This window comes from Mastigoproctus giganteus, chromosome 12 (genome assembly GCF_048544385.1).
Source record: "Mastigoproctus giganteus isolate SK-2022 chromosome 12, ASM4854438v1, whole genome shotgun sequence".
NCBI lineage: Eukaryota > Metazoa > Arthropoda > Arachnida > Uropygi > Thelyphonidae > Mastigoproctus > Mastigoproctus giganteus.
In genome coordinates, this window is record NC_143586.1 from 164,665,700 (window position 1) to 164,680,280 (window position 14,581).

At 34.3% G+C, this 14,581-nt stretch overlaps 1 protein-coding gene across 1 annotated transcript in view; it reads right to left on the minus strand.

The window, feature by feature from the left end:
• Positions 1-5,326: 5,326 nt before the first annotated feature.
• LOC150077569 (transmembrane protein 59-like) overlaps positions 5,327-14,581 on the minus strand; it is a 74,662-nt gene continuing 65,407 nt past the window's right edge. Inside the window, exon 5 of the mRNA XM_090385945.1 lies at positions 5,327-5,507. Within this exon, the coding sequence (XP_090242071.1) occupies positions 5,327-5,507 (181 nt within the window). The remainder of the gene's footprint in view (positions 5,508-14,581) is intronic.

The window sequence follows — 14,581 nt, forward strand, 5'->3', positions numbered from 1 at the left end:
TCTCTAAAACCTCCTTCACACATGAATGGAGATGCAAAATATTTATTTAGTTAGTCAGCAACCTGAACAGGATCATCAATAGTTATGACATTCATATCTATTATACCAATATTGTTCATCCCTTTCCTTCCAGTGTTCACGTAAGAAAATAATTCTTAGCTACTTTTCTTTGCATTCCTAGTCAAGGACATCTGATAAACTGGCTTAGGTTGTTTAACCCTCCTTAGTGAACTGGTTGTAGACTAGTTTTACTTGATATAGGATTCCATGCTTCCTGATAATTTATAATCATCCCACACATTTTCCTTCGGTGCCACCTGCATCATCAGTTCATTTTGTGTCCATTTATATCTAAATCTTGAACTATATATCTTTTGTAAAAAGTTTAGTAGCTTCTATGATTATTTTCCTTAATGCCTCCCCGCCTTACAATTTGCAGTTTGGTGCCATTGAAAGGAATATAAAAACTGTCGAACATGTTGTGTGTAGTAGTCTTTACAAAAGTAAAGTCTCTTCCACTTATCCTTGACAATAGTTATATATTTAAGTATATCCCACATCAATATATTATGATCACTACCATGCAGTAGTTCTTTTATCTAGATATTCTTAATGCATTAGGAGTCATTCTGATAATCAGATCACTGATAAATCCAGAAAGTTTTTCCTTCTGTGCGTATGACGAACCAACAAGTTCCAGTTAACATCTGGAAAGTTAAATTAATCTATTCAAGGCAATGTGATTTACTGGCCTGTTCTGTAAAGTTTTTTATTATCATCAGTTATCAGGTCTATAAACCCTGTTATCAGGTGTTCTTCTCTTGAGGCACTACTATGAATTTCTAGAAATAGCTTCAAATGCATGCTATAGTCAGTACAATAAACAAGACTCATGAGAATCCCCTGCAATTCACTAACCATTTATGACATCACGAGTCACAATATTTTCTTGCCAGATGTTTTTACTCCAGCATGTTCATATCTTTAAGTCAGGAATTTACAACTAATCATTTTTATAATATTAAAACAATCATTACTATATTCAGTAATAACATGGACTTAAACCACAGTCAGATTGTGGTACTGCATTTCTCTCTCTTAGTCGTCACCATAATTAAGCTAAATTTCTAGATAAAAATTAAAATATATTACACTACATACTATATACTTATACAATAAACACTAAAATTACACTATATACTACAGTATTATAATAAACTAAACAGTTGGAATGTTATTCTGGAATTATTGCTATCATATTTAATATCTTGCATTTATCAGTTAAACTTTGGTTGGCACTTCTCAGCAATCTGTCTAATGGTGTATAAGCTTGCTTTCTTGAATCATTTGCCACTACTATACTACAATCAGATCTATGAAATACTTCTTAAAATATTTTAATTTACAATTTTGTATCAAACAATGATACCAATGACAACTTCCCTACTGGTCACCAAACTCCCATAACTCACTATGATGGCACCTCCGTAGCCAGGTGGGCAGGAGCAGCAGTGCATAACACACACTTCTTGATTAGACTGGGGTTCGAGCCCGTAACCACCAAATATGGAGGATGCGGAAAGGTCAGGGAATAACCACCGCATATCCCTGGAGCAATATGGCCTTAGTTGCTAATGCTCCTAAAAACCAAATAACAAACAACTCACTATCATAACTTACTCTGATTTACAGCACAGAGTACTAAACGCTTTGTATCAACAAACTATTAAGTACTTTGTACCAACCAAGAATAATTGCAGTATTACTATTCTTTATAGTAATATTTATATTCAATTAAATATACTATTTAAATTACACACACACACACACACACACAGAGAGAGAGAGAGAGAGAAAAAAAGCTTCCCTATGACGTTGGGGTTTGGTGCAAAAAAAAATTATGGTGGTAGCAACAGCTGTTTACTTGCTATACATAATTTTTGAAATACTTGGTGGATTTAGCTTTATTCCAGCCATGTAGGATAAAAACTAAGATGAAATACAATTTCGAGCATGGATAAATAACTACAAAAAAAAAAAAAAAAACCACCTCATTAGCTAATATAGTAATAAACACAATCAACTGCAGTTTTGCCATGCAGCATTAGTTAAGGTCAAACGATGCAAGGATGCAAAAGTAGTTTTGCATCCTTGCATCTGAATATGTATCAGCATATCTTCAAACAGGCCTAGGGGGCTGGGAAATTCCATACTGCAATAATTAAAGACAAACACCAGCCAAGGAATAAAAAATTTTTTACTATAAAAATAATAAAATAATGTGATACACTATGGAAGACTAAAATATTACAATAAATTACAATAAAATAAACTATGACAAAACGTTAAAAATATACCGAAGCAATAAAATTATCTAAAATAAACTGGATTAAAAGCGATAAAACCTGAAGCTTTCGGAGACTTTTATTGCTTCGGTATATTTTTAACTATATTTTTAACGTTTTGTCGTAGTTTATTTTATCGTAATTTATTGTAATATTTTAGTCTTCCGATAGTGTATCACATTATTTTATTATTTTTATAGTAAAAATTTTTTATTCCTTGGCTGGTGTTTGTCTTTAATTATTGCAGTATGTATCAACAATTTTATAAATAAATTGCTGATACATATTTTACTTTTATTTTCTGAACTTAACTCTGACTTTACCACTCATTGGCCAAACAAGCTGCAAGATTACTGTGCTACCTATAAGCGGGGGGCGGACGACAAAAAAAAAAAAAACCCCAAGTTTTAACCTATCAAACTTTTTGTTTCTAGGGAATGGGCAATAACATCTTTTCATTCTCCAGTTCTAATTAGAAAAACTGCTCTTTCAAAAATGATAACTGTTACCTATACATTTGTACTGTTCTCATACACAACAGGTAACATTTAACATTAACATTTTTAAACCCTTACCCCCTCCTCCCCATAAGAGTGTGTTGTGCCTTTTTGATTCCTGTTTCTTATAATCAATATTTCACATATTTCCACTAATATATTTTTTACCCTTTAACTTAAGTTCTCCAGTTACCTTGAGGTAAAAAAAAAAAACAAAACTAATCTCATCTGCACATAATATTTGACCACTGTTACATTCCTCTATTAGCTGTGATCAGACTTCAGTTAACCATTCACCAAAAACTTCTTTTGGTATACTGGAAATGCCTCTTAGATTTTTTTGAGATAATATTATGCTATTTAAAAAACATTGCATCCAATACACTGAATACTTAAAATCAGTCTTTCCAAACAACCTTGTGAAGTTTTGGTATGTAGCAGTGACCCATATAAAAGGATCTCAAACATTCTTCCCCCCCCCCAGACCTAATCCACCAAAGTACATCTTTTTTGCTACTAAATTCTCAACGGAACATTAATGAGATTTTGCTCAAGTTCTTTTTTTTTTATTTTAGTACATTTTTTTAGTGCATTAGCACACACTTTAAACAACATTCCTTTACCCATTTTAAGAATTTCTTATCCTTGTTCACTAATGCAAGAGTTTTACAACACTGTTTTGCTGATGGCCTGCACTGAAACTGTAATATTTGTAAAGTTGGGTTACTTCAGTTTGCTGAAATAACCCAACTTTCTGAAGTTAACTGTAAACTATAGATATTTATATTAATCACATAGAAATTTGAAGAGAACTACACATTCTTGTCATTAAATGAGAGTGATTATTAACTGTAATGCCACTAAAGATTTCCAATGTATATATTTTTTGAGCATTACACACTACATGGCAGTGCACTGAATTTGAAGAAATTATTGGAGAGCACTCATTAAAGTACACAAAACTTGATGAGGCTATCTAGCATCCCCCCCCCCCCACAGCTGGTGCTTGAAGATATAAGATAGTCTTAGCAAGCTTTGTTGTAGGAAATACATAGAAATTACAATTTCTATGTATTTCCTACAACATAATTAAGGTAAGATGAATAAAGTCACTCAATCACAATTTGTACTATACCAACTTTATTATATTAAACTCTGAAATTACAAAGAAATATATCTACTCAAGTGAGGTGGAAACTGTGCTAGAAGCAGCACTACAGAATAAAATGAAATCAAACAAATTTTTCCACTTAAGACAGCACATTTTCATTCTAGAATATACAGTACTTTCACTTTAAAACAAATCTTAAATAATTAAATATTATTTTGTGTGTGTGTGTGTGTGTGTGCGCACGTGCACATATGTGTATATTAATGTGCATACAGAGTCATGACTAGGAAGCCTGGCAACATATTTAGGGGATCTTCCTGAAGATATTTTTAACAAGATTTTTACTGAACATCATAATAATCTTCATATAAATTTTTAGAAAACAAAAGTAAAAATGAGTTAAATATTATTTAGTTTTATATATATATAAATTATATTTCGGTGACTGTGAAGTGAATTTACTATTAAAAGTCAGTCATAGCAGCATAAATACTCTTGTTTATTTAAAGATTTTACACGACTATTTTTGCCAGTGAGGAAGTAATTCCAATATTAGCCACTGGAATTCTATCCTTATAGCTTAAGACAATTGGCTTTTATTTTGTTATTCTTATATAGTTAGTTCTAAAAGTAATATAATATTCTATATTAGAGAGGAATAACTTTTGAGTGTAGTAGGCTGATAAGATATCAACATAAAGATGCATTGTGTTTTGTGAATATAACACTCATCAATAACTTCAGATTAAATAACATTCTTCCTATATACACCAAATAAAATGATGTATACCATAAAATATACAGCCATAGCATATTAAAAGTAAACAAATACAAATTCCACCCCTACCTCATATAGCAATAGTTATAAAAAGGTATACCATCAAAGGATGTAAATGAAGGTCACATGGACATAAATATTACAAGATAAAAAACAGAAGAATAATCATGAAAATTATTTATATCAGTTTATATCAGTACTGCTGCTGGAGAATGATATAAATGCTTCCAAGCCTTGTAAGTTACATTTATAATGAGTAAAAAAAACCCAATTCCTTGATTTTTTTATCTAAATTTACAGTCATCCTCCTCATTCAGAAAAAAAAGTGCGCATTCCTTTTTCTAATTCAAGATACTTAAATTGCAAATAATTAACAACTCACATAACACAAAAATAATACCCTAAGAGATAACTTTATTATATCCACTGTACTGATATATATATATATAGATATATATATATATCTATATACACACACACACAAACATTTTACTCCCTTATCCCGAAAGCTTCTCTGTAGCGTAAATATATAAGCAATAACCATATTCACAACCAAGAACAAGTTCTTTTTGAACTTCAGTATATTGCTCTAAATCTAAGATCCTGATTTTACTGGAATTGGTAAGGCTTGGTCTTCTGTAGGCTGGATTTTAATCTTATCAACAGGCTCACAAACCAGGAGATAATCCAAGTCTCGGGTAACTGGAATTTTCTGTGCAACACATAAATCAATAATGTTATCTCCCTTGAACAACAATTTTATAATGTATGAAAATCTAAAATGTAAAAAAAAAAAAAAAAAAATCTATTTATTTTAAAATAAGTTTATCACTGCTCAACTGCATCAATCACCAGGTGTAGACTATACAATTGCTCACTGTTCTTTCTCACCCAAGTCATCTACACTAGGGCACTATGCTAGTAAGTTCTGGGTATACCCATAAATTTGTGGGTAGTTTAATGACTACTTGGAGTCAAGGTGCAAGACAGACTGAAACTTGGCCTGGAATTTTGATCATAGACATAAATAAATCATTTTATTTGTTCTATATTCGGCAGTCTTTTCAGACTATTCTCATCCTATACATATATTTATTAATATTTATTTATTTTCTTATTTCATGTTATTGCATTTTAACTTTTAAAGTCATAATGTACACACACACACACATACGGTAAAAAACAAATCCCGGATTATCAATTTCCTGGTTAATCTAAAACTACAGAAGTCCCCGACATACGTAAGAGATATGTTCCAGGACTCTTCCTACTTCATCAAGTTTTATGTAACTCAGGAATGACTAGTAACATATTGCTACCATATTATTATTGACAAATCTGAATTCAGCGTGATACTTGTTAATGTTTGATTCTTATTAGTTTCTTACATTCTTATTAGTTTAATTTTCTGATCCAAATCGATTGCTTTCCTTTTGTTAGTAGATGTACTAGTACCGCTTTCACTTATTCTCTTAGTTAGCACCATGATAATGGTCAAAATGAAATTTTTTGTAAAGAACTTCACAGAGTTAAGGTGAAAACTCACTATTATCACCCCGCACAAGCTCACATTTTACTAAAGCACATTTCTGGAGGTCAACGAATTTGCACTTTCCATTTTATTGGGCGTTTCTGTCAGCACAATCTATTATAAACGGGTAGTAAACTTGATCTTATTGCATTTACGATAATACCAATAGCTGGAATTCTGTGGGTGAAGTGTGTGTCCCCTTCACTGAAATATTCAGTCATATAAAAAAAAAAAAAACTCAAATAATTGTAAGAATCTCCTCTTTTTTTCCTATTTTTTGCTTGTTACTCCGATCTCACTTGTGCATGCCATGATTGACTGCTTATTATTATTTTTCTTTTGTTGTTTTAAATTTTACAAACCTAAAAATAAAAAAAAAATTGAGTGAAAACAAATTTACGCAAATCCGTAGTTGCGTAAGTCGGGGACTTACTGTATCGAAAAATACTCAGCAAACTACATACAAAATACGGCGATAGATAAAAAAAAACTTACCACGTAGTACTAGTGTGTCCAATACAATGCGTCCCTTTATTTTTTGCGATGTCAATTTTAAATCTAATAGCTTCCTTTCAATTTTTACAATGTCACGTATGATTTGGTCACCAACATTGTAATGGTTCATTAGAGATTTAACGGATGTACCGTTTTCAAACTTTTGAATATTTCAAGTGTTTGTTTAACTGAAAGCGCAACTCTTCTGCGTTTACCCATGATTTTCGCAATTTATGAACAAAAAATAAATAAATAAAAAATATTTACTATAAAAAAAAAATTCCAACATTCCTGACTTAAATAACAAAACAAAATTTGTCTTTTTGCGGTGCGACGGGACACAACAATCAACGTGATGCACTAAAACAAACTAAACATTTGGTCTCTCTCTCTCTCTCTCTCTCTCTCTCTCTCTCTTTTATTTTTTTGAGTGGTGGGTGTGAAGACACCCACCGCTCAAAAAAAAAAAGGGTTGTAAGATAATAAGGCACATTAATCTCCCAATGATGACTTATAATGCCACTTCTTGTCGCTTATTTACAACTTGCAAAATATCTGTTTATACCTATACCACTTATTACTTGAATTTTATGATTTCTGGTTGATTTTTTTTTTTTTTTTTTTTTGTTTAATTTGGAGTCTTGAAGTGTCCCGGTTAATCCAATCTCGGTAAATCGAGAGTTTGCTGTGTGTGTGTGTGTGTGTATATATATATATATATATACAGTATACAGGAGTGGTAGTAACCCTACTGGCACAGAATTTTTTAGGACAATGCTTGCATTACTGCACTGCTGTTAAACTTCCCCACAATTCTTTAATGGTCTGAAAAGGTGAAAATCTGAAGGAAGAAAAATAATGGAAACACTGATACGAAGTAATAGTTTTTGTAATGACTAATTGGCATATTTATGAACATCTAGTGATTTTTTTTTCTTTGTAGGTAGTACTGTGAAGGAAAGACAATGAAATCTGGTGTTTATTCAGAGGTGATATAAAAAGGTACATGAAGAAAATTACCACCTTGCCTGAATTCTAAAGGATCAAATTGTTGCCACATGTTTAGCAGGGGCAGTGATGACAAAAGTGATGCCAACATTCACCAAGTATGGAAAAAAATTTTCAGATTTGTACTGGCAGAAAATCAGGTAATCCTGCACTTTAATGTCGTGAATCACGGTCAGCTAGCAAGTCACTGCCAGCTCCAACTTATCATGAATTGTACTGTGACGAAGCAGTTCTGACTTGACTGAGCACAAGCGACACTCACTGTATCTGCCAGTCTATATATTGGCAATGTACTATGTACTTGTAGGAAATTTTTTTTTTTTTTTTTTTTTTGTTTTCAGCAAGAATAAAAAATTTTTTGTTGACTACATAAGAATTTAATTATAAAAATAAAAGTAGATAGTTATAAAAACAATAATGGAAATAGGTAATTATTATTAATTTTTAAGTACTATTTTCAGGTAATATATCTTGTATTGCCTGAAAATAATAATATGAGTATATTTTGTGATTAATTTGTGTATATTTGTAATAATTTGTACACATTGAACATTGCAGTGTTACCAATTAAGAACTGACTATGTCGAATTGCCTCAGCACATCCCTTTGAACATAAATTTAATGGGTGTATAGGCCCATTCTGATTAGAAGTGTTTTTTTTTCCGCAGAAGGTGGTTGCTGTTTGGTTTTTAGGAGCATTAGCAACTAAGGCCATATTGCTCCGGGGGTAGGTGGTGGTCACGGGCTCGAACCCCGGTCTAATCAAGAAGTGTGTGCTATGCACTGCTGCTCCTGCCCACCTGGCGAGGCGCCTCCCGCAGAAGGACCTTATGACAGAATGGTAAGTGTCGCCCACAGAAGGCCAAGGACTTTATGATTGAAAAGCAAGTGTGTCTTATATGTTAATTGATAACATTGCAACGTGCGATGTGTACAAATTATTACAAATATATAATCACAAAATATACTCATTATTTTCAGGCAATATCCACAGCCAGATGTGTGCAATCTTGGTTTGAGAAACAAGAAACTGAGGTTAAACATCTCCTGTAACTTACACAGTCACCAGATTTAAATGTTAGTGAGCTACTGTGGGCATATTTGGAAAGAAGAGTGAGAAACAGATTTCCACCACATTCATCACTCAAGGAGCTTGATATGTTCCTCCATGAAGATTGGTCCAATATTCCTCTTAAGGTCCTCTTGGAATATTGGTCCAATATTCCAAGATTTATTATTGGAATATTTTCCCCATACAATACTGTTTTTAACAGCAGAGAGTAGCCCAACACCATGTTAGTTCATACATGTTATTCTTATCACAAGTGTTTCCATTATTTTATCCCCCCCAGTAGATTACACTGTAAAAAAGAGGGGGGGGGCATTTCTTATTTTAGGCAAATTTGCTTTATGGTTTATCAGCCACACCCAATAGTGAGACGTGGGACCATATTCTACAGCTAAACATAAGAAAAAAAGTTCTTATAATTCAAAAAGGTCCTATATTTTGAGACACATTTATACATGTCACAAAATATAGGAATATAATTTGGTTTAATCTGAAATACTGAACATCAATTATAAATTACAAAACTGTGTAACATGGCAAAAAAATTTAAACAATAAAAAAAAATATATACACACTATCAACAACATGAATAGTGTTGTTCTAGTATCTGAATCATACCAATTACTCAGTTGTGAGAAACCAACATAGCAGAGTATGTGTGTGAACACACACACACACACAGTGTCAACATAATTGTTACTTGTTTCAACTTCCATGACAACTGCCTCATTCGTTAAACTTATATTATAGGACACTATAAATTTATTTCTTCCAAGTTAACAGATATGATTTTAATATCCTTAGCCATAATTATGAGAGCATCCCTGGATTTAGGGGAGGTATCAATGGACTGGAGATATGCAAATGTATCCCCAATTCACAAAGTGGGATCGAAGGGTGACACGAGTAATTACACACCAGGTAGTTTAACTTCTATTCCGGGTAAAATAATGGAGTCACTTGTTAAAGATGCATTGCAGGATCATCTAGACGAGACTGCAGCAATAATTCAGACACAGCTTGGGTTTGTCAAGGGAAAGTCATGTCTGACAAATTTGATTGGATACTATGATGTGGTTACAAAGGAACTGAATGCAAAAAATAATTTTGATATATTATACTTGGATTTCAGGAAAGCTTTTGACACTGTTGCACATGGAAGACTACTGTACAAATTGGAGCAGAATGGTATTAATGGTAAGTTGCTACAATGGATAAAAGATGGTAATCAGTGGACACTGCTCTTCGTGGACTAATGTTATTAGTGGAGTTCCACAGGGTTCGGTGTTGGGCCCACTGTTGTTTTGTATATTTATCAATGATATTGATGAAGGTATATCAAGCTTAGTGTCGAAGTTTGCAGATGATACAAAGGTTGGCAGGGTTGTTAATGACAGTAATGGCAGTGTGCTAGCAACAGGATCTAGAAAATTTGGGCAGATGGGCTGAGAAATAGCAACTGCAGAATTGACAAATGCAAAGTACTGTATATAGGCAGAAGTAACCCCAGAGGAATGCACCAACTGTGTGGTACTACACTTAGGGTGGTAGAAAATGAAAAAGACCTGTGAGTAATTGTGCAGTCAGATATTAAGTTTTCTGAGCAATGCAGACAGGCTGCAGGAGCAGGTCATGGGGTTTTGTCAATGATATACAGGAATTTTGCTAGCAGGGAAGAGGTGATTATCCCTTTGTATAAGATAATGGTCAGGCCATGCCTTGAGTATTGCATACAGGTCTGGAGGCCTCGTTTTAGGAAGGAATAATCATTGGCTTGAGCATGTACAGAGAAGGGCAACAAGATTGGTGAGGGGAATGAAGGGATCCTCTTACCAAGAGAGGCTTAAGTTCTGCAAATTGCAGCGGCTGGAGACTAGGCACCTGCAAGGTGATCTGATTGAGATGTATAAGGCCCTGAATGGGTTGAACATGCTGAATTCTGATGGGATTCTTCACACTTGCTCAGATTACGAACCCAAGGGGGCATAAATTCAAACTAAGGAAAGACAGTTGTAGAATAGATGTGCGGAAATTTGCCTTTAGCCAGCGGGTGGTTAATCGCTGGAACAAACTTCCACCTGTCATTGTGGAAGTTGATAGCTTAAATAAATTCAAGGAGGAACTGGACAAACATTTAGAGGGAATGGTTGTGTGAATTTTTTTTTTTTTTTGGCTGATGCTACATAAGCTCATATGCTTGCTTTCTTGAATCACATACCTCTATTACTATATGACTTAGAGAAACAGTTACGATGACACCATTTCTCACTCTTTCTTAAATGCTGGCAAAGGCAGATTTCAACCAACTGCAAATGAAGATCAAATACTCTGTGCTGTAGGAGCATATCCTACCATGACTTTAAGCATATGGAAGACATTACAATGAGCAGCAATTGCATCTATTTTACAGTATGCAGAAATTTCAGTCAATGGCTTATTTTACAATGCATATATGATCTTTTCTCAGACAGATGAATGGTTACAGATGAATCATTTTATAAGAAATGAAACTCTCAAAACATGCATACGATTGTCAGTACTCATTATCAACGTACCTTTTCCTTTAATGTTTGGTGTGTTGGGAACAATCCTATTGGCCTATTTTTTTTTTTTTTTTTTTTTTTTTTATCATCAAGGCTTTCAGGAATGGTATAATCTTATGATGTAATGAGGCTGAATTTCCGGCTAAATGGCAATTTGAATACCCATCACTGTTGGGTAGGGAGAACATCCTCCAATGGCTATTTCACTATCTTGTGTGGGCTCATAACAAATCTCACAAATGAACCATTCTTCTTTGAAGAATGTTCAAGCAAGTGGTCCCAAAACAAGTATTGTGATTTTTTTTCTGACATCATATGACTCCAGTACTGCAAGAGAAAGATGGTTTGTAAAAATGGTTTTTGTGCAGTCAGAGCATCATCACACATTATTTGTGTAAAATGCCCACATTTTACTTATTAATTTGCATACATTTCTCCCCCCCCCTTTTCTGTGCCCCTTTTGCTAAAGAGCTGTTTTGGCCATTTCAGCAGAAAATATAACTACTAAACTAATGGCAAACTTATATCAGCTCTTCGACAATAATAAGATTTCTAAAGTCGGTAGTGTCGACTCTTTATCTGAACTTAGTAGCTTTCCCGGTTACAAATTCCCCTAGTCACTATTGTCTTAACTCGAGATAACAGTCGCTTTTGAGGAAGTTCGGGAGTCCAAAAGTATGAGCACCTCTCGCTCTTGGAGAAACTACTTCATGCTGTTTGTCGCTAAAGCATCGCAGATTACCTGGCTCCCTTTTACAAACACCAGATCGGTAGAAGTTCAAATGATAAGGGGTAATATAGTCAACGGAGGAGGACAGGAAAAGGAGATTTTTATTTTGGAAGTTTGACGGACAGTACGAGAAGATACAGAATGTGTGAGTGAGAATAGCAGAACCCAAAAGAAGACTGAGAAGCATGGAATCCCCTCGCCGAGTTCCGCACCCCGTAGAACGTTTCGTCCTTGTTGGTAAGTCATAATGACTCCCTTTTTATTAGGTATAAACCTTACTCCTCAATGACATGATTATTATGTTAGTATTGTTAAGTTACAGAATATCCTAATGCTGCTATCTTAAATAGCGCAACACTTAGTATTGTCGTCTATCATAATTCACTATAGATAATATGATGTATGACAAGTTAAAACATATCTTATGAGTGCTATCTTAAATAGCGCGACTTTTAGTACTGACACCCATTATGTTTCTCTGACAGTAAATGTGACCAGTATGTCATATGCCAGTTCGTGCTAGAGATGAGCCATCCACACGAAGAGCCAATCATTACCCTATTAAAAACCCATGTTAAAATCAAACTATTTGCATGTAATTTGTCTTAAATTGGTGTAGCTAGATAATGTATTATTTACCTGTCACTGCCATTAGAGCTTTAGTGTTTATTAATCATGTATGTACAATTTCTATAGTATGATTCAGTATTAAACTCTGTTTTGTTTAAACAATACCTGCCTCAGACCTGTTCTCCATTCACACGATGATCAGAAAGTAGATGTTAGAATAAAAGAACTTGCATTGCGGCACTCAAGATCCGACTATAATTGAAAGGGTTTTGTAGTGAATAACACAACGCTGGACGGTTGCTGCAGGTTCTATTCCCTACGACGTATTAATAGAACTTTTAGGGCTCGAGACCATTGTCCTAATATAAAAAGGCACTAGACAGTCACGAGTATACTGGTGTTACGCTCGGGAACAAGTACACAAGGAAGGAAACCAGTCCCGCAACACAGCTGCATCGTCCAAAGAAGCCCGAACACGAACGAGAATAAAAATGAATATAAACACCAGTATGTCAATGATATATAGGAATTTTTCTAGCAGGGATAAGGAGGTGATTATTCCCTTGTATAAGGCAATGGTCAGGCCACACCTAGAGTACTGTATACAGGGCTGGAGGCCTCATTTCAAGAAGGATGTAAAGCTGCTGGAACGAGTACAGAGAAGGGCAACAAGATTAATGAATGGAACAAAGGGGTGCTCTTATGAAGAAAGGCTTAAGTTTTACAAATTACAGTGTCTGGAGACTAGGCACCAGCAAGGTGATCTGATAGAGGTGTATAAAGCCTTGAATGGTTTGAGCATGCTCAATGCTGATAGGATTCTTCCTCTTGCTCAGAATAATCACCTGAGAGGGCATAAATCAAATTGAGGAAAGACAGATGTAGGATAGACGTGCGGAAATTTGCCTTTAGCCAGCAGGTGGTTGGTTGGTGGAACAGACTTCCATCCCTTGTCGTGGAAGTTGATAGCCTAAATAAGTTTAAGGCTCAGCTGGACAGGTATTTCAAACGAACAGAGGGGGTGAAGTGGAAGTGGTTTTTTTTGGCTGATGCCGCATAAGCTTGCTTTCTTGCATCAAATGCCTCTACTAATGCTAATAACATTTGACTGGTAAAACTGTTGTTCTGAGCCACATCTGACAATGGCCACATTATTTCTTAATATACTTCCAATGCTTAACCACTTATTCGATATGAATGTAAATCATTATGACTTTTGGTTATGGGGATATTTCAAGGAAAAGCAATATTCAGTCTCTGGCTAATTTGCAAAAAAGCATCACAAGGCATGTTGGCACAACATTTCCTGTAATATGTTAAGGGTAACAATTGGCCAAGCTAAACTATACTTTTGGCAGATATGCAATACAAATGGCTATCATATCAAATAATTTGGCTATACCTTATGTGGTTGGGTGATCAAGTGCAGAGTAAAACAAGCATTTCAGGTGACCATAGTTCAAGCCCATATGACTGCTAAATATGGCTAATAATTGTATTCATTGCCAAAATGATTAGTTTAAGCTCCGCTGACCTGGTGGTGATGCTAGAGTATAAAGAGAACGTTTTATTTTATTTCTTTATTTTTCAATTTTATCTTCATAACCCACAGCTTCCACATACTGTGCTTTAATTGATAAAATACTGGTGTATTCAACCACATAACTTGTGTATGCAAGTTGTGTGGCTGAGTGCGGCACAACTGCCACAGTACTTTTTTTTTTTTTTTTTTTTTACTTTTTGTATGTGCACAGTTTAGACATCATGAATTTGAAAAAAAGAAAGGAAAAAGCCTGTTTTTGTCCCCTTCTGGAATCTAGCCTTTCATATCATCTTTATGTCAGAATGAAATCTGTCCATGAAGGTGCTTAAGATTTAGAAAGAGCAAAAGTCTAGGAGTCAGT